Here is a 19,898-nt window from a genome sequence, read left to right on the forward strand (position 1 = left end):
ATTTTATATCAAATCAAGTAACTTAACTTTAGCAGTCAAAAAAATTATTAGAATACACGGTTAAGTGAAAACCACGGGTAAGAAAGAAACATAACGTTAAATTATTGATTTGGTGTAAATACCATTCCTCGTCTCTAGGTGCCGAGGTATCCACCGTAAGCCTTTCGTCGAGTAAATTTTTATCCTATTTCCTATCCCTTGAAATTTACTATTTAAAAAACTATTAAAATCATTAGTTAAAGCTCATTTATCCATCAGGTTTTCCAACTTGTTTGGTGCAACCTAAGCCAATGTTAGATAACACAAAAGTGGGAATGGTAGGATAGGGAAAACTTCAGCTTAAAGCAGAAACTAGCAGTGAACTTGAAGGTTGCCTTTAAGGATACAATTTACATGTTTTTAAGTTTTGTCCACTTCCAACATCTCATTTGTATTCCAAGTTTCCACTCATATCTTGATTTACAAAACATACATGCATAGCTGTCTGTCCTTTTATTAAAATAACAGACTTACCTACCTTTATATATCAACAAACTAGTGTTGTGTGATCCCATGACCCAAAAACAAAGGAAATTCTTTATATTTCTTTGATAGCTTTCTATCTCGAAATTGAATCAACCAAATATTGTCAATATTTTGAAGAGCTGCAAAAAAAAATAAAATGGAGGGCAAACACAAGTTATTTCATGGAACACTTGAAGTTTCAATTTTCCGTGCCACGTCTCGCAAGTCCTCTCTTCCCTTCAAGGTAAGTGATACATTGCAAACACAAGTTTTTCTTGTACTAACAAACCTTTGTATTCGTTCACAAAATCTTGTTTCAGTTCCATCCAAGCTAGGTTTCAGCGATTACATTTGTGGTTTAAACTCGTAATGTGTGTAATCAAACACATCACGGGCTACGCTCTTACCATTAGACCAGAGCCCCTGAGCTGCAATAACAATTACTACTAGTTTTTAAGGCCTAAAATACTCTTCTTATTTTGTTTTTGCAGTGTATATCAGCAAATGGAAAACCTGCATTTGTGACAATCATGATTGATAACAAGACAGTAGCAAAAACAACACAAGAACGTGATCGTGTTTGGAACCAAACATTTCAAATCCTATGTGCTCATTCTCCAAACACAACAATTACCATTACTCTCAAGACAAAATGTTCCATCTTAGGAAAATACACTATTCAAGCAAACAAGCTCTTAAACGAAGTGAGTTTAATCGAAGGATTCTTTCCACTTTCCATTGAAAACAAGAAGCCAAAGAAGAAACTGAAGTTGCAGTTCATTGTTTGGTTCAAGCCAGCAGAAAATGAACCAAGCTGGGGAAGAATACTAGAGAATGGTGAATTCACAGGATTCAAAAATTCAACGTTCCCTCAAAGATCAAACTGCAGTGTGACACTTTACCAGGATGCACATCACCAACATACGTTCCAACCGCCATTTCAGCCGAGACCTAAAAACTTGTGGGAGGACATATACAGAGCCATTGAAGGTGCAAAGCATTTGGTTTACGTTGCAGGGTGGTCTTTCAATCCTAAGATGGTTTTGGTAAGGGGAAAAAACTATCACCATTTCCGTTTCTTTTTCTTTTTGTTTCATGGCTTTACGCGTATGTTTTGGTGTTAGACTGACGTACATTAGTTGAGGAATGAGTTGTTGACTGTTTATATGATTTTGGGTAAACCTCACTTCATGAGATAAATTTTAAGGCCGAGTTAGACCCGATGTCCGTTTTCTTGACATGCTATCAGATTTCTAGAGTCAAGAAAGGATTTCGACTTGGGCAGAAGGCATGTCCAAACATATGCAATAAGTCCAAGAAACAGGATCCCAGGTTTGGTAATGGAGGGTTATTTGTTTTTAAGGAAACATAGGCAGTTTGTCCAAGGGCCCTCATGTTACGTTATCCACGCCTCACAATTTAGGGGTATTAGATGTTCCCAGATATGTTGAGAAATGAAATAGCTTTTGTAGTTGAGTTAAACCTGGTGTCCATCTTCTTAACATTTGGAACACTGGTGGCTTCTCTTTTCAGGTCCGCGATCCCAGTGCAGAAAGTACACATGCAAAAGGAGTAAAGCTAGGGGAATTGCTGAAGCGTAAAGCAGAGGAAGGTGTAGCTGTGAGGATCATGCTTTGGGACGACGAAACATCCTTACCAATCATCAAGAACAAGGGAGTGATGAGAACACACGACGAAGATTCTTTAGCCTATTTCAGAGACACAAAAGTAGTATGCAAACTGGTTCCCAGATTACATCATAAACTGCCCTCATTCTTCGCGCATCATCAGAAGATGATAACAGTAGATTCAAGAAGTCATTTATCGTCAACTAGTCGAGAAATTACTAGTTTTCTTGGTGGTTTAGATCTCTGTGATGGTCGATACGATACAGAACAACATTCCTTGTTTCGTACTCTCAATGCAGAATCACATTGCTATGATTTCTATCAAACAAGCGTATCTGGTGCAAGCCTTCACAAAGGAGGGCCAAGAGAACCATGGCACGATTCTCACGCTCGTGTCAAAGGGCAAGCAGCTATGGATATACTCAACAATTTTGAACAAAGATGGAATAAGCAAATTGGCCCGTCTTTGCTCATTCCCATAAGATCCATTCCAGAACTAAGCAATCAGCCAAACATGGCTTCTACTGATCGGGACTGGAACGTTCAAGTACTCCGATCAATTGATCATGTCTCCGCATGCCCTTTGCCTAGGAACATGACAGTTGAAAGAAGTATTCATGAAGCTTATGTTGAAGCAATTAGGCGAGCTGACAGATTTATATACATCGAGAATCAGTATTTCATCGGTGGATGCCACCTTTGGGAGCAAGATCAACATTGTGGCTGCAGAAACTTAATTCCAATCGAGATTGCACTAAAGATTGTGAATAAAATCAGAGCTAAGGAGCGGTTTTCTGTGTACATTGTGATACCAATGTGGCCCGAAGGACTGCCAGAAAGTGATTCAGTGCAAGATATACTGCACTGGACTCGCGAAACAATGAAGATGATGTATAAATTTATAGGTGAAGCGATTAAAGAAAGCGGCGAACAGGGGCATCCTAGAGATTACTTGAATTTCTTCTGTCTTGCAAATAGAGAAGAAGAGATCAAGGGAGAATTTGTTCCACCTTATTCTCCACATGCAGAATCACAGTACTGGAGGGCTCAAAAGAATAGGAGATTCATGGTTTATGTTCACTCTAAGCTCATGATAGGTATGAAAAGTCTTCCTCTATATATACTCATTTAGTGCTAATTTAGAGGTGGCAAAATCAATCTTTTTTTCAGCAACATGCCCTAGTTTAAACTGGTTGAGCTATGACCTGTTTGCTGACTTAATCCAATGGGTTGAACTTGAAATGACTCATCAAACTATCGAGTCAAAACAGGTCAAATAGTGTAACCGAGTCAAAATGCAACCCAAACTTAGACGTCCAAAATCAAAATGGGAGATTATGTAAATTTGGAAGAACTTAAACTCACATTTTGTTTCCACGATGAGCGGGATGGGTCGTATAATCTATCATTTGACCCAGACATTTTGGATGGATTAGGTCAGGATCTGTTTACTTATTTTAACTCATTCGAACCTGGCCAAGTTTGACCCAATTCACTCATTTGCCACTTCTACTTGTCGTATTATTGATCATTTAGACTAATATAGCGTACGTGCTAACAATTCTTTCTCCAAATTTTCAGTGGATGATACATACTTATTAATTGGTTCTGCTAACATAAATCAAAGATCCATGGATGGGAAACGTGATACTGAGATTGCAATAGGATGTTATCAGTCAAAAACTGAAGAAGAAGACATAGATCAAAGGGACATTTATGCATATCGCATGTCATTGTGGTATGAGCACACTGGACTAGTGGAGCAAGAGTTTCAACAGCCTCAAAGTTTGGAATGTGTGCATAGAATCCGTTCCATCGGAGACCAAATGTGGAAAATTTACGATCAAGATGAAGTAGAAGACATGAAGGGTGTTCATTTGGTCACTTACCCTGTGAATGTTACAGCAGAAGGTCATGTAGAGGATCTTGTGGAGAGAAATGGTCACTTCCCAGATACTGAAGCACCAATAAAAGGGAAAAGATCAAAAGTTTTAGCACCTACGATTACTACATAGAAGGAAACCCACATGCATTAAGAAGATTACAGCCCTTGCACCAATGATTCTGTACATGATGAATAGTAGTAGCAGGTTTGATTAAATGTGCAATTTGTTTGAAAGATTACAAAGAGAAGAAACAATCAGTTTCTTGTGACTATAGAGCAATATAATTTTTTTTTTAAAAAAAAACAGTAGTTTTATATGTAAATGTATATAAGCACATTGTGAACAAAATAGTCTTTGAGGTTCTTGCCATTTCCAATGGATTGTGAACAGAATAAAATTCCGAAACTCCGTTCTTCCTTAAGAAACACATACGATAGTGATTTTATTTTGAAATTTTACCAGATAATCACAGGAGATAGATCACAGCAGTGGCAAAAAATGAATGCTTTGTACAAAGAACTATGTGCAGCTTTCTAGCATATTATAGAAGAGAATCTGTGAGTATGACACAGCCCCTAGCAATCAGCAATAAGGTTATGAAACAAAATATCATACAACCAAATTTTGCATACTTGTAACTCCGAAGATTATTTGGACTGCTCATTTCTGTCATATGCAGAAACTTCATGGAAGTCATGAAGTTGAGAATCACCAGTGCCTTTCAGCTCTCCTTTGCATGAGCTGGGTTATAATTTTCAATTGCATCCCTCAGTTTCTGGAGCTGCATTATATTTTCCAAAGTAAGTTATTTCACAGGAAAAATGATCGAAAGGTGAAAACATGAGGAGTAAAAGAACATAAGCTTAGACTGTCAGAAAATCTTTTTCCCCAAAAATAAGCAAAAAGGTTTAGGCTACCACATTATCAGTTAAGAAATTTCTTTTACCCAAGATATCTTAGTAATGGAGTTCCTCCTACAGCGATGAGATAAACATTGGTCCTACCTTTGCGAGCGAGCAAGAAAAGGAATCCAACAGGCCGTCTGCTCCTCTGTAGAAGTGGAAATATGGAAGGACTTTTACATTTAAGCTTTTGCACAAGGACTTGTTCTCATCAAAGTTCACCTTAATGAAAAGAATCTCTGGGTGTTTTTCAGCAATCATGCAGATCTGGCCATTGAAAGTGAAAAATAAATTATCTATATATCTTGGACAGCACAATCTTATTTGATATTTGCTAGCAGCCGAGCACGTGTGTAAAAATGATAACGGAAGGATGGGTGACCCAAAGCTTTAAAAGGAAAAAAAATATAAAAATGTAATAACAGTGAAACATAAGCATGGTGCGTCAAACAGACAAACAAAAAGGCTGAAAAGAAAACAAAAGAAATTACTAGAAACTTAATGAGGCCAAAAGAATATAGGATGATTGGGTAAGTTGAAATTAATCGATAAGGGAATTAGCCCCACATTGAGCAATAGGACACAGCAACTTCTGATAGTCATAAGAGAAAGAGGTAAGATCATAGTAAAATTCCCATAACCACAAATTCAATAGCAACAATGATTACGAGCCTTGATCTCAAGCCAACTGGGGTTATAACTTATGAGTACGGTCAGAAAAATAATGACTACCTCCCAAATTGAGTGCACCCCTCGCTTCAACAGTCAGACCATAAAGAAGCTTTACGTCCAGTAATTTTACTTGCAATTACATGAATCAAAAACAGATTCTTATAGGAAAAAGGACAAAGATTTCCAATCTGGTATAGGAAGATCTTAGCTTCCAAGGCCTGCTACTCTGAATGCACCAAAATGATTGTACAAGTAACTTGATGGCAAGTTGCTTATAAAACGAGCAAGAATGAGTAGGAATTTTTCAAGGGAAGAATTTGAATGAGAACAAGTGCAGCAGCAACCACCCCAAAGTCTAAATACAAAGCACACGTTTTTTAATCAGTAAATTTTCATTAGTAAAACACCAATTCGAAGTTGGCGTTAAAACATTATGAGCAAACAATACCTATGATTCAGCTTGGGTCATCTGTAAGTTTGTTCAACTATCTATACAGCATGGTATTCTCTTTTTACAGCGAAATCAAAAGATCTTTTAATGTTTTCTTCACTACTCTCTATAATTTGGGAACCTCCTACTTCCTTTATTCCAGAAGCTCCAAATCTACAAAATGGCGCCGGAAATATAAGGTTCTTGTGCAGAAACATTTCACCCAAATTAAAAAGGCTTCTAAAGTGGAGGGACTATAAAATTTGAGAATATCAACAAAGAGTAAGACTTCTTTTACATGAAATTCTCCTAACTAATTTATGTTTTCGTATAGATATATCAAAAAGTCCTACAATAGATTTTTTATGTACTACTTATGAAGCAATTGTTACCAGAACATTTCCTTCCTTTCTTAGACCTGTCTGCTAAAGTGGACTAACCACAGGAGTGCAGAAACAAAAATTATGATAATTGTTGTACATCCAAACAATATTGGTGAGAACAATGTGTTCCGTTGTTTATAAAAGCAACGGTTCAGTATTCAGGTAAAGCTGAAACACTCACCTTAGGGAACAATGCACGACAAGAGGCACACCATGTGCCATAAAATTCAACAATCACTAATTTATCTCCAGCTTGACTTAAAGCATCTAAAAATTCCTGAGTGGAATGGATGTCAATCAGATTTGGGGCATTCTTTTCCCACCATTTTGGTTGATCAGTTTCAGCAGCAGTTGCATGTACCTGATGTCCAGAAAAAGAACACCGTTTCTTGACAATGGAAGTAAAAAAACGACGACGTTTAATCTACATAAAAAAAAGATAGTTAAGGGGAAGAGATGGACCCCAATGATCTGTTCTAAAGAGCTTCACACAGGACTTACTTCTTTTTTTTCCAAATTGAAAAGGGGACTAAAAGCATGACTGCGAACTGCAGCTAAAGTCGATTGTAATAAATACCCAGTCTTCACTAAAGTTCCAAACTTTTGTACCTCTTTAAACAAATTAACCCAAATTCTTGTGTCTCCCATCTACTTAACCTATCTTAGTTTACAGCCATTGACAAATGCAATCAACAAGCATGGGGAAAGCAAGAATTCATTTTGGTCGAATCGCCTAGTTTCCTTGGTTTATTGCAGGGCATATCTCATTGCACGATTCATCGACTGGAATCCGCTTTTATTTCCATATCATCAAAGAAACAGAAAACACCAAAAAGTTCGAATTCACAGCTAATAACATTGATTCAATAGTTTTCTTCAGTAATCTAGGCAATTCGACATTAGTTAAAACTACCAATAGCCCCACATTGAGAATGCAGTGGGGGTCACTCAAAGATACATACATAATACACCCAGAAAAATTACCTTGAAATAAAGCAAAGGCTTGTTTGGGGCATAATGAAAAGGATTAACAACAGGAGAATGAAGAGCCCTTTTCTCCCATTCGTTCAATTTAGCAGCTTTAAAGGGGAATGGCGAAGAAGAGTAAGTGGGGTTTGAAGAAAGAGAGGAGGAAAGGGAAAAGGGAGAAACTTTAGGCGAAAACACAGAGTAGCCCTGCATAATCTCTCTCTCGACCGGAGTGGAATCAGCAGGGCAGTTTTGAGAATCAAGAACAAGAAGAAGATGAAACATAGACAAGAGGGAGACTAAAAAGTAGCTGGACTGCTTCACAATAACCGGGGGCACCGCCACTCCAATCCCATTCTACCAATTTCCATATTTCTTTTGCCAATATAATATTAGTAATTAATTATTTTAATTTTAGCCCGTAATATAATTCAATTTCAGTGAAATATGAGTACAAGTTTAGTAGTTAATTCAGTGTTGTTTCATTTTCCGGATGGATAAAGTGAGAAAAAAATGCTCAAGTCTTTAATTAAATAAAGATGACGACATTATTATTAAATTAAAAAAAGATAAAGTCGACTAAACAACTGATACAATTATTCGACAACTGCCTTTGTTGTCCCAACCATTAAAAAAAAAATCAAAATTATCGAATAATTTTGATAGTTGCTGATACAACTTGTATAGTTATTGACACAGCCTTTTTAGTTGTTGGAACAAAATTGTCAAAAAAAAAAAAATTGAAAAAAACTTGCCCCTTTTATCTAATTTTTTTAAACTTGAGAGGGTCTGTTCCTTTTAATTCAATGTCCTTGGATAAGTTTGGGAATAGTTTGATGCAGTGATCCAATTTCTTGGTTTTTACTAATAGTTGCAACATTAGTCTCCGTGTTTGTTGTTGATTATTATTACTTGCATTATTTATTATTGTCGACTTGGATTTGCTTAATTGTACTTTTGAAATTCATAATAATTGGCTGCATGCAATATTGGCAAGTTGCAGGAATATATTATGGTGATAATGCTTAGAGAGATGGAATAGATGTCAAAGATTTGTTATTACTGTTTCCTTGTTAGTTGCTATACCTACTTTACTTTGATTTGGTGTACCTTACTTTGATTTGGTGTACCCGAGCCGAGGATCCGAAGTAGTGTCAAGGTCCGCATATACTCCACTTGTAAAATTTCACTAGCTATGTTGTCTGCTTGATTTTAGGCTTGTTGCTCTGTATTGTGAGCTTTAATCCACTGAGATGCCAAACTCGATTCATTGAATTCCCAGTGAAGGAAATTGAAAAGATCACGAGGAAAAATACAAGACAAAATAAAATTGTAGCAAATGATTGAAATTATATTTTTTTTGAACCTAAGTATGCTGTTGCAATCATGCACACGTTGTATACTAATCAGTGGTTATGCAATCTCGAGGAAATTGACCCTGGCATACGGCCCCAAAATTTCCATAAAAGCATGCCCTATCTGCAATAAAAAGCATATTTGGAAGACTAAAGAAGCTCAACTTCTGGTGATAAACAGTGAGGCTATCGCCTGTATCACAATCACTCGAGCTGTTTTTCCTATCCCTCAATGTTAGAATCCCACTTTTGCATGCGTAACTTAATGTTGCTGCTCACAAGCACAATCTCTGGGAGCATAAAAATGCGTAACTTTGTGTTGTTGCTCATAAGCACAACCTCTCATGTATGGGCTGGCTGCTATAACAGCATGGGAAGTAGTCCATTTGAATCTTTTGTTATGTGAGGCACGGATGTTGATTTGGTTATCCAGGATGCCATGGTGTGGGAGCTGATTCAGAGTCACAAGCCCCTCCCAAATCATAAGAACTCAGCCTTGAATTCAGGCACCAAGTGGATGTCAATTAAATTGCTTTCAGACATCTCATTAAAAAATACCCCAAACTCATATTGACTTAAAATCAGAGCATCATGAGTTCCTAGACCCATCTTTATCATAGGCATGGCTTTAGATCAGATCGTCATGGAGCTCCGACAGCCAACAGGTCACACCCCAACTTTGTACAACAAATGTCCTCCCATAGCAATAAGGCAGCAAGATAAACGTAAAAGTACATTGAACCATGCTTCCAGCTTTCATCTGCAAAAAGAAATGAAGAAACTATTATGAGACCACTGTTAGAAAGGAATTTTAAGAAAAGAGAATAATGTAGATGCTTATAATATATTAACAAGAAATGAATAATTGTGCAACTTCATACAGCATGGAGAGTTTGAGAACATAACAAGACAAAGAATGTGAAGAGGGAAATCTACCAACAATCAGATAGAACCATGAGATATGCGAATCCTTTTTTCTTTTGGGCAGAAGGGGAGGGGGGTTACCCTACACCGCCCGTACCCAAATCCACCCTTCATGGAATGATTCACTAGTATAGAAAAGAAAAAGGCATGATAGGCTGAAAGTTTGGAAACAACCAGTCAAGCAGGATTAAAACAGAATAAATGTAGTACAAGTGCAATGATGTGACACATGAGGCGGAGGTGGAAATGAAGATTGGCGCACAAACCATACCTAAGAGAGGAAACTTCAAGTATCTAGGGTCCATAAATTCAAGAAGACGTAGAGATTGATGATGCGTATTGGTGCGAGTTGGATGAATGGAAGTTTGCATACAAGGTATTGTGCGATAAGACTATGTCGTCAAGGTTTAAGGGTAAGTTCTACATAGTGGTAGTTAAACTAACATTATTATATGGGGCAGAGTGTTGGTTAGTCAAAACGCCATGTTTAGAAGATACATGGTTTATCAGGACCAACCTCTCTACCCTGCAAACATAGGGTTACATCTTATCCTTCTCAGATCTTGCGAGACTATACTGGGTATGCTATTGTTGAAGTAGAAAAGAAAGATGAAAGTAAACCAAGTGGAACAACAGTGTCCATTCTGGCATATTGCTTGCACGATGATGAACCAGGATATTCTGGCACCGCACATAGAGGTCACTTTGTCTTGAATACCAAAAGATTCCTCCATTAACCTTAATTTTCTTCCAACTTTGCCCCTGAACTAAAACCCAACTACTCTCAGTGAACATTGAAGCAAAATCTCATCACCTCCATGGAAAGTACCTCGAGAAAATCAGCAACAAAAGGTAAACATGGTTCAATTTCTAACGTGAATTATTTCATCTCAGCAACTTCAACGATCAAGCAAGAACCAAGTTCACTCCACCTTCTGACAACATGAGTGTGATTCCTTATAAATGACTCACTCACCAACTACAGCTAAAGGTCACACCCATTCAGCATCCAAAACCAGGCATTATACTCAAAATACAGTAGCCTCCACCTAAATACAAGATACTGTATATAGTAGCAGTTGAAAAACTACACACCCCATTGGCATGTGTTTCAACTACTACATAAAAGACCGCAAGATGAAACTAAGCATAGAAGGACCACTGTTTCATCCACCAATAATAAGGTGCCGACTGTCAGCAAGGCAGATTCCTAATTGTTTCTTCAAACTACAACAACTACGCCTCATTTATGAACATTTTTTCATCCAACAATATGGTGTCGACTGTCACCAGAGTAGATTGCTAACTGTTTCTTCAAACAATAACTACAATGTCTCAATCCCACACAAGTTGGAGTGGACTGTATGAATCTTCACTATCCATTTCACTCCACTTAAACTCCATTTGTGTGAACTTGCTCACAATTACCAGTCTAAAGCCTGGACAGAGGAGGGGACTACGATAGGCTGACCAATTTATGATGAATCCTCAGGATACTTGCTTCTTCAACCAAAGTAAAATATATGTGGTCTTTTCCTGGATGAGTAAAATTGCATTTCTCATACAGTAAATGTCATATCTAAGTGAAATACCCATTATCCAATATTTGGTATATCTTTTTTGTTTTCTGGATAAATAATACATATAAAAGTAGTGAAGAAATATATGTATTATTTTATGCGGGGTGGAATGTGGAATGGTGGGTATTAAGTAATGAATGATTAAAATGTTAAAATGACCAACAACAAACAATAGGCATTATAAAATGGGATAGTTACCAATATATATAATTCAGATATCTAGTTCACAAAAAATGGACTAAGTATACACTACAGATACACTCGGCTGTATAAACATCTGAATATGACATGTATAGGTTTGCATGCTATATGTATATTATCAGTATAAAGTATACACTACCTATACATTTTGTACATATTTTGTAAACTAAATGGCCTAAAGGTGCTGTAATTTTTCCTTATATAACCCTTTACTAACTAGACGCACGACAAATTCTTGCATAACGAATCCGCATGAACTTAACCTAGCATAACATATCCTAGAACCAAATGAGTCCTAAAGGTTCAGAAAACCCCATGATCTATAGATTTGTGTAACTAAGACCTAATCCTAGACTATAACCCCATCAGGATCAATACCCTAAACATTAGGCTGATCTCGGAGAGAATTTGTCATGATGAAAATAAAGTCATTTCATAAGCATTCAGAATAAGAGTGGGAGTGGGAGTGATCTACATCCAAATATTCCTGAACATAAACGCACAGAGACAGAAAGAAGATAGAGAAGCACATCCAAGTATAATCTCTGGTAGAAAGTATAATTTCAGGGGCTATCGAAACAGAATACTTGCCTATGGAATTTTGATAGGCAGTGATCACTTGCCTTTGCAGCATGCACTGTCTTCACTCAAGATTTCAAGGACCATCTCAATGTTTGTCGGCAAATCGTGTTCCAATTGGTGCAGCCAGGATGACTGGCCTTATGAACATTATAGCACAGCCACATGTTAAGCGAAGCGAAAGGTTAAGGAAGAATTACCCAGAAGTTGACGTGAATGCTGTATTTTCAAATTTGAAAATGGGTTTAATCAGATCAGGGAGGTATTTCAGCTTTCCACTCCAAGATCGTGCCAGCTTCACCACTCTGCCTCTGCCCCCATCTTGCAGCCATGACTTCATTCTAAAGAACTGACAAGGCTGTGCTGATCTATTTTGAGCTGTGGTGGCTGCCTCCAATAGGACTGATAACTTGATACACCAACACATAGTAAACACGGAGTGATGATACTACAGTTCCTATTTCCCTAAGGCACAACCCTTTCTCTCCAGTACCCAGAACGATTTGAGTTCATCACTAACCACCAACTTCATGGTTCTAACTCAATGAAATTGGAAAAAGATAGTAATAACAGTTCCATAGCATTGCTATGTAAGCAGCAGATGGCTACAAGAGCAGACTGTCATTTTCTTTTGACAAAGGTAACATCAAGAGCAGACTGTCATTTTCTTTTGACAAAGGTAACATCAAGAGCAGACTGTCATTCATCAAGTGCAACATTTATGGTAAGCATGCACTGCTGTTTACTTTCCCCAAAAATATCTAACCTACCAAAGTCACTTAACGATAACCTCCCACAATCTTTTAAGAAATAGGAGAGAAATAATAAACAATACAATCATCCAGAGCATTCTAACATAAATATTTCCACTCTATACTAGTTACTCTGGCCTCAAGAAAATTATCCTACATGCTTGTATGAATAAAAATAATACAAGTGCGGAACTTCTACAGGTGAGTCTAGGGGGTTCATATTCTGATGCAGATTACTGCACTGCATCAGCTTCTTCTGCCAGTATGAATACCAACATACATCGCTCAAGGGAGGTTCAAAGATTACAATCAAGAAATCACGAGTTTGTAATGTCCATGAAAGCAACTACCTCACAAAGCTTCATATCCCAAAATACCTTGTCTAGTAAGCCAAAACATTGGTGCAACATCATATTCCCATACGGTACACTATCTACCAAAAACAACCACATACTTCTGATAATTAAGACAACTAAATGCACCATCATACTTCTAAATCCATCAGGCTAGTCCCTTGCAAAATTCTTCGTGATAATACAACTTAAAACTGGTCACCAGAATTATTAAGAAAATCAAATGCTCAGAAAGCACAAAACGGACAAGTAATGAACGCAACGAACTAGAACAGTGCTAATTTAAACTATAAAGTCATAACATTAGGCATTAATAATAAAAATCCTGTTCCATCAACAATGGAAGAGCCTTACATACCCTATACAGTTTAGGATAAAAGGCAGCACCCAGTATTTCAGTACCCGAATATTATGGATCCACATCAGAGACTCGAAAATACTAACACAACTACAAGAAAAAAAGAGAGGCCCTTCATCCTATTGGACAGCAAGTGAACCGGAAAGAACACCTCAGCGACGATTCATTTGAGGTTTCTCTAGTCCTCCCCGTGAAGCAGAAGCAGCACCGTACAAAGGACCCTTGTCAGCAGCACCCTGAGAATAATGGATGAATGTCAATGCACCAAGTCGACTCTACCTATGATGTTTGCTATGACCACTAAAATAAACTCCCAATCATGTGATTGGAAATATTCATACCATATGAACCCCATATCCCTCGCCATAAGGTGCAGGAAAACTTGCATCATGTCTTCCATATCTCATCCCATATGATCCACCTTTAGCAAACAGATAATAAATCGTTAACATAAGTAACCAAAAGAATAAAGTATCCTCTGATTTCTCAAACTACTTAACCACACTGGAGGTCAACTATCTGGTCTAATTTTGTCACCGGTGATCAAGAGTAAAAAGTTTTCAAGTCTACTGCTCAAACAGTAGAGGGTTAAAAAGATACAACCTGTAATCATTCTTCTCACTACCTTTAACTAAAGAAGTTAGAGGATGTATGCATTTGAAGAGCTTCTTCTAAAAGATCCTATAAAAGGAGTGGAGTTTGTCATCATGGAAGGTATATATATCTTCTCTCATTTCTACATTTTCGTTTTGGAGGGGTATCTCTAACATCAAACAAATGGGGCTAAAAGGGACTGCTCACTGCAGCTCCAGAATGAGATTTTATACATGAGGTACAAGCACTACCCAAAAAGTGTAATCACCATAAATTCACCAACTCCCTGGTCATTCAGCCTCAAAGTGCAAAACTTGCAATCCACTAAATAAAATCAGAAAATCCTGATCAAGAAATGATGCTTTTACTTTGAATCACTACTAAAAGCCTAGCGAACTAACTCTACAGTTGGCTTAAAAAGGAATACTGCTATCTTAACAGCTCAAAGGATTAAAAAGACTCGTATGTGGAAAAAAATCCAAGGAAAAAAGTTACCACTCTGAAAGCCCCTTCCCACACCTGAATGTTTGGGACCTTTGGATCCAAGAGTTATCAAATGTTTTTGTAGATTCCCTACTTCTTCGATATACAGCTTGTCGATCACGGATTTTCCCCCTACTACCAACAAAAGTATTCATCCCATTCAAAGAATGCTCAGACCGCATACAGTCTACCCTCTCCCCAGACCCCGCCTATGGGATTTCACTGGTTATGTTGTTGTAAAAGCACATTTGGGTTCAAGAAGAGTAGCTCCTACATCCTAGGATTGCCACATTAGGCAACACCTGAATAAGCACGGAGGCTAACCTGGGACACGAGATTAGGAAGTGCACAACAGAGAAATTACAATATCCCAATAAAGCATATAGATAATACTTATACAAGAGCTATTTAAGAAATTACCAGAAACTTGATAGGAGCCATTATTAGAAAATTATAGCTATGCATTTGCACAATAACAACAGGATAATGTTAAGTAGATCTTTTGCTAATTGGATCTAAGTGGCCCTTACTGAATCATTTGAACTATTTTTTGGATGAGACTTGTGCTTGATAGATCACTCCATCTTTCTGCTTCTATTTTCTTTTAGTTTGGGAGTATCAGTTTGTTTTAACTGTACATAGAGCTACATAATAAAATCTGGTTCCCTATATCATGATAGCATGCAAGAAGGTAGGTCTATAGCTGCACTATTTTAAGGCATTATGTCACACATGTGCTTTATAGGATTGAAGAAATCTAATCTAGCTGTAAGGAGTTGTTCAATAAAAACTAGACTGTGCGTAGCAATGTGTGTATGCACTGAATTGGATAGCACATTGGGTTATTCGCAGCCCAATTTATTCCAAAGCAGAAGCCAGAGCCCAAGAAGAAAATTAATAGCTGAGCGCTTTACAGATTTCATTAATGCGTGTATGGACTTTCAATCTTCTTCCTCAATTTCTAGTAAGGTCGAGGAGAAAGCTCTCACGAGACTTGAAGATTCTACAAAGGAAGGAAGCTTTAAAACATCAAAAATGGAGGTTGTTATTGAAGATGAAACACAGCTTAGTCTATGTGATAAAGAAACAGAAGAGGGTGGAAGCATTAGCGAGTAGTGGAGGGAATGTGCTGGCTGTTTTGGGACATGAGGTACTGGACAGGAGAGATAGTAGATAGTGGTAATAAGATGATAACTTGCAAATTTGTGGGAATCAATCGGGAGTTGACTTCTATGCAGACTGATAAAATTGGAAGGAGGGAACTATGGCGGCAATTGGCTGTTGTAGGAACTAGGACATATATGTGATGGGCCTTGGGTGATATGTGAAGATTTTACCATTTCTACTGATTTGAGAGAACAAATTGCAACAGAATATCAGGGGCAATGACTGAATTCGCAAAATGGATAAATGCCAGGGAACTGTTTGATCCGCCTTTATTTGGAGGATCGTATACGTTGAGAAGGGGAGAAAATCATAGGAGTGCATCAATAATTGACAGGTTTGTTTACTCTTCCTAGTGGAGGAACTATTCTTACAGATCAAAGAGTCTATCCTTCCTAAACTTAATTATGATCGTAATTCGTAGCCCGATATAGCTTACATGTGGAGGATAGGAGTATAAGAAATCTTTAAGTTTGGGGAATGGTGCTGGCAGGATGCAAGGACAAAATCAGAGTGGTGGCAGCTTTCAATGCCACTGGTACACCATCCTTAATTTTGGTCTCTAAACTGAACCTTTTGAAGGAAAAAAAAAGCGAAAGGAGTGCAACAAGGAAACATGAACAACTGCAGACAGAGGAAGGATGATATAAGGAGCCAGATTGCTAGTCTTGAAATCATCCAGGAGAATGGACCTCTTTCAGATGATGAATGATTATACAGAACTCATCTTGCAACGGACTTTGAAGAAGTTGAGGAATACAACTTACCAGTTCCAAAAAGAAACTACTATGCTCATTTTGGGAATTAGCTCAGCAGACGCTCAAAAGTTCAAACTTAGTGCTTCTCAAAGTTCCCAGCACCTAAGTATAAGGACTGGTAGAGTTAAACTAAAGATTCTATTTAGACTCTGCCATTTCACCATCAGAAACCCCAAGACTCGAGCATCAATGGTTTCTGATGGAGTGTGTCAAATCTGCTCCCAAAAGCAAATGTACAAGCAGTAAAAACAGTACCTCCACTAGGAAGGAAAGCATGTAAGCTTCCCTTTACAGTCTTCTTAAATTAAAGAACAAACTACTAAGAGCATACCTGCAGCCCATGCTCTACCATCGGAATTAGAAAGCTCAGCACGCAGCTTTTCAATTTCGCGTGCCATAGTAACCATATTTGTCTCCATTGCCTGTCTCTGATCCATGAGTTCAACTTTAGCCTTCTTTTCATACTCGATTGCAGACCTAGAAGTCACGAGCTAACTAATATAAGGGTTTCAACTCCTGATGGGCCGGGCAGGTTAATGACGTAACAGCATTCCATGTTGATCATATCTCCATTAAAGGAAAGAAATAAACTAGAGCAGATACCTAGCACGCAAAAGTTCCTGATGCAGTCCACCAATCTCAGCCTTTAAATGGGGAATCTGTTGGCTATCAGCTTGTAGCTTGGCAAGGTCTTTGGTGAGGGTCTGTACCTGGCCAGTGAGATCATGCTTAATAATATTAAGCTTTTGAACTTCAATGCGGAGCTGTTTAGCCTCATTTTTCAAAGGTTCTGTAGCTCGCAGATCTGCTTCCAGCTTCAAACCGCGTTCAATCAGTTCTCTTGAGCGAACTTCATGGTCCGCCTGAATATCACTTATCGCGAGATTCATACGGTGCAGTTCCTCCTTTGCAGCACCTAATTCACGTTGCAGAACAACTCTATCTTCAACAAGGCTCCGGTTTTCACCCAAAAGCCTGCGTATCTCAATATTTTGTATTTCAAGCTCTTCCTCTAATAAGGCAGGAAGAGGCATCGGACGAGGCATCGGACCACGGGCAATATGTCCTTCTGCAGGATAGCCCCGACGGTTATCAAATGCTTCCCGAGGAATGCGATTCCTTCCAGCCATCTCACACGGTACTGTAAATTAGTAATAACAGCAAAAAGGATTAGACCACAACAATAAGAAACAATCATCTCGGAAACAAGTAATGATACGACAGTTCAACTAAGTCTTAAACAAAGGAGGTGATGTAAGTTACAAAAACAACTTTGCAGAATTTAAGGCAAGCAACCAAGTTATGGTTGCAACTAAGGGAAACTTAGCAGACCTAATAATACTTCAATTCTTGATAATGCTAAGAGAAAACAAGAAAAGATCTTACATAAATTTATAATTCAAGTTCCTTGAAGGGAAGGAGAGGAACTTCCAGAAAATAGGAAATAGTTTAAAAGAAAAGGCGGATCTATCACTGTCTGGTGGCATACCAAAGAATCTACTATATCGAAACTAAGGGATCAAAGTTCAAAAAGGCTAACAAAAGAAGAGTGGAGTGAGAATAACACAAAGATTGTCGATCAGTCAAGACAGATTAACATGTAACTTGTACGTACACAGAAGTACATCCAAACTTCTGGAAAGACAAAGTCAAGTAGAAACTAGTTTCATTCAAAAGTAACACAAAAAGAAATGCAAGTTACAAAAGATCTAAGTTGCTCGGACTCTTCACTTTCGATGCCGCACCCGTGTCGACACGACATGGGTGTGAGTGTGGGAGTGGGATCCGTACCCGATCCGGTCAACTAATTTTGGGTACTTTGACCAAAATCGATTGGGAAAGTCCTGACAGATTTAAGAAATTTTGTACTCAAAACAAAAAGCTAAAGTGAAATTAAAGAAAATGGAATACCTTGTATATAGAAATTTCTATGTTATTGCTTTTCCTTTTATCTCCTTTCAGGATTTTCTTCTTGAACAATATTTTCTCCTCAAGTTTTCAACATAATATCTCATAATTTATGTTTTATAACTCTATTTTTAGATATTTAAATTATTTTTCGCCGAATCCATGCACCCGTATCCATTCCTAGATCCATATCCCCGAATCTTTAAATTGATACTACAAAGGATCCAACCTCTAGATCCGTACCCGTATCGTACACCCGCACCCGAGTCAGAGCAACTTAGCAAAAGATAATATGGAGAAAAGTTAGAAAACCCAGGAAAAATAGGGTAAAAGTGTCAATTTCCCTACAAACTAATAATCTACTCCATAGCTCAATTGCACATGAGATGCACTTCTGAATGTTGATCAACTTAAAAAATAGTTACCGCTGCAATAGTGCAGTTTACTGATCCAAAAATAAGAGTTCATTTAATTGGCAGGCTCAGATAGTGCACAAGAAAACTATCAATAGACAATGTTACTTAACTACTTGTTGCTTACTTAGATGTGAGCTAATCCTTAACAAGTAACCTCAGTTTCAAAGGAAATTAGAATTATAAGACAAATTATCTAAATCATATTGTGATTTATTTGTGTGTGTTTTATCAGGTGTGTGTATATATATATATATATACATATATATACATATATATATATATATATATATAACACCCAATGATGTGACATACCTATTTGGCCAACGAACTGAATTTTTGAATTTTATCTGTTTTACCTATTTATCTGCTTTTTTGTTCAAAAGCAGAAGTCACTTCTTTTTAAAAAAGAAGCCGCATCCGATTATTTTCCTATTCTTTCATATTTCAATTCTATTGCCACTGCTTAACCAACCAGTTGTCTGCTTTCACTCTTCAACTTTTTTCCTTTCCAGTCTCCTGTGTTCTTTCTTCATTATTGTTTTTGTCATTTGCTCTCGTTCTTCACTTTACTGTATTACTTTATTTTCTCTACCAATCAATACTTTCCCATCACTGTAATTCCTTAAGAAATCTGTTATTGGAGAAATTTCTACTATTTCCATGGGTGGATCTTTACAGAGAGATGTTTTTCTGGGAGCAATGCAACAAAGAAAGAAGATTCTTCAACAGGTTTCTATTATCACTTTCAAAGGTCTCCAGAATTAGGTCGCTTAGTCCTTCACCAGACTTATGATATTTCAAAGCTTTGTGCAGTTGATTTCTCAATTAAAAATTATCATTATATGACCGTTCGGCTGCACGAAGAGGAGGGATAAGATGGGCAAAAGAAAGAGACTGATGGAAAGAATCTTAATTACAAACTTACACAGGAAGTAAAAACAAAAATAGAAGAAATAGATCGACCATAATAACCTTGATCAATCATTTAGCAGAGAATAAAATTTGAAACATTTTGCAGAGAAAACGCTTACAAGGTCAATTGGTTGCAGCCCAAGTTGCTCGGACTCTTCAAAAATGTTTTCAGGTGCGTGTCTGATCC

The 19,898-nt window shown here is 37.5% G+C and overlaps 3 protein-coding genes across 4 annotated transcripts in view; 1 reads left to right on the forward strand and 2 right to left on the reverse strand.

Annotated features, from left to right (window-relative positions):
* The first annotated feature begins 437 nt into the window (after positions 1 to 437).
* On the forward strand, positions 438 to 4,306 carry LOC107861743 (phospholipase D alpha 4). The gene is made up of 4 exons (XM_016707095.2): positions 438 to 748; positions 996 to 1,550; positions 2,038 to 3,229; positions 3,714 to 4,306. The coding sequence occupies exons 1-4, from the start codon at positions 662 to 664 to the stop codon at positions 4,145 to 4,147; spliced, it is 2,268 nt and encodes a 755-aa protein (XP_016562581.1). The 5' UTR covers positions 438 to 661; the 3' UTR covers positions 4,148 to 4,306.
* A 129-nt stretch (positions 4,307 to 4,435) lies between these two features.
* Positions 4,436 to 7,790, reverse strand: LOC107861746 (thioredoxin-like 2-1, chloroplastic). The gene is made up of 4 exons (XM_016707100.2): positions 7,390 to 7,790; positions 6,587 to 6,766; positions 5,023 to 5,187; positions 4,436 to 4,799 (listed from the first exon to the last, which is right to left on the reverse strand). Exons 1-4 carry the CDS (start codon positions 7,657 to 7,659, stop codon positions 4,740 to 4,742), a joined length of 675 nt encoding a protein of 224 aa, XP_016562586.2. The 5' UTR covers positions 7,660 to 7,790; the 3' UTR covers positions 4,436 to 4,739.
* Positions 7,791 to 8,704: 914 nt separating this feature from the next.
* The window catches only part of LOC107861745 (protein FLX-like 3), an 18,549-nt gene continuing 7,355 nt past the window's right edge, over positions 8,705 to 19,898 (reverse strand). Inside the window, exons 2-5 of one of the 2 annotated variants that reach the window (XM_016707098.2) lie at positions 17,079 to 17,616; positions 16,807 to 16,952; positions 13,818 to 13,897; positions 13,400 to 13,712 (exon numbers count right to left, since the gene is read on the reverse strand). In XM_016707098.2, coding sequence (XP_016562584.1) covers positions 13,629 to 13,712; positions 13,818 to 13,897; positions 16,807 to 16,952; positions 17,079 to 17,605 — 837 coding nt within the window. In that variant the 5' untranslated portion in view covers positions 17,606 to 17,616 and the 3' untranslated portion in view covers positions 13,400 to 13,628. Of the gene's footprint in view, positions 9,490 to 13,399; positions 13,713 to 13,817; positions 13,898 to 16,806; positions 16,953 to 17,078; positions 17,617 to 19,898 lie in introns of those variants that run through there. The other variant, XM_016707099.2, reaches the window with a different exon arrangement.

This window comes from Capsicum annuum, chromosome 3, assembly GCF_002878395.1.
Source record: "Capsicum annuum cultivar UCD-10X-F1 chromosome 3, UCD10Xv1.1, whole genome shotgun sequence".
Taxonomy (NCBI): domain Eukaryota; kingdom Viridiplantae; phylum Streptophyta; class Magnoliopsida; order Solanales; family Solanaceae; genus Capsicum; species Capsicum annuum.

Coding starts and splice junctions, on each gene's coding strand:
- LOC107861746 (XM_016707100.2), bottom strand. CDS start 7,659: ATGTTTCATCTTCTTCTTGTTCTTGATTCTCAAAACTGCCCTGCTGAT. Junction 5,188..6,586: donor GTCGTGCATTGTTCCCTAAG/GTGAGTGTTTCA, acceptor TTCAATGGCCAG/ATCTGCATGATTGCTGAAAA. Junction 4,800..5,022: donor TTTCTTGCTCGCTCGCAAAG/GTAGGACCAATG, acceptor AATATAATGCAG/CTCCAGAAACTGAGGGATGC.
- LOC107861743 (XM_016707095.2), top strand. CDS start 662: ATGGAGGGCAAACACAAGTTATTTCATGGAACACTTGAAGTTTCAATT. Junction 1,551..2,037: donor TCAATCCTAAGATGGTTTTG/GTAAGGGGAAAA, acceptor TTCTCTTTTCAG/GTCCGCGATCCCAGTGCAGA. Junction 3,230..3,713: donor TCACTCTAAGCTCATGATAG/GTATGAAAAGTC, acceptor CCAAATTTTCAG/TGGATGATACATACTTATTA.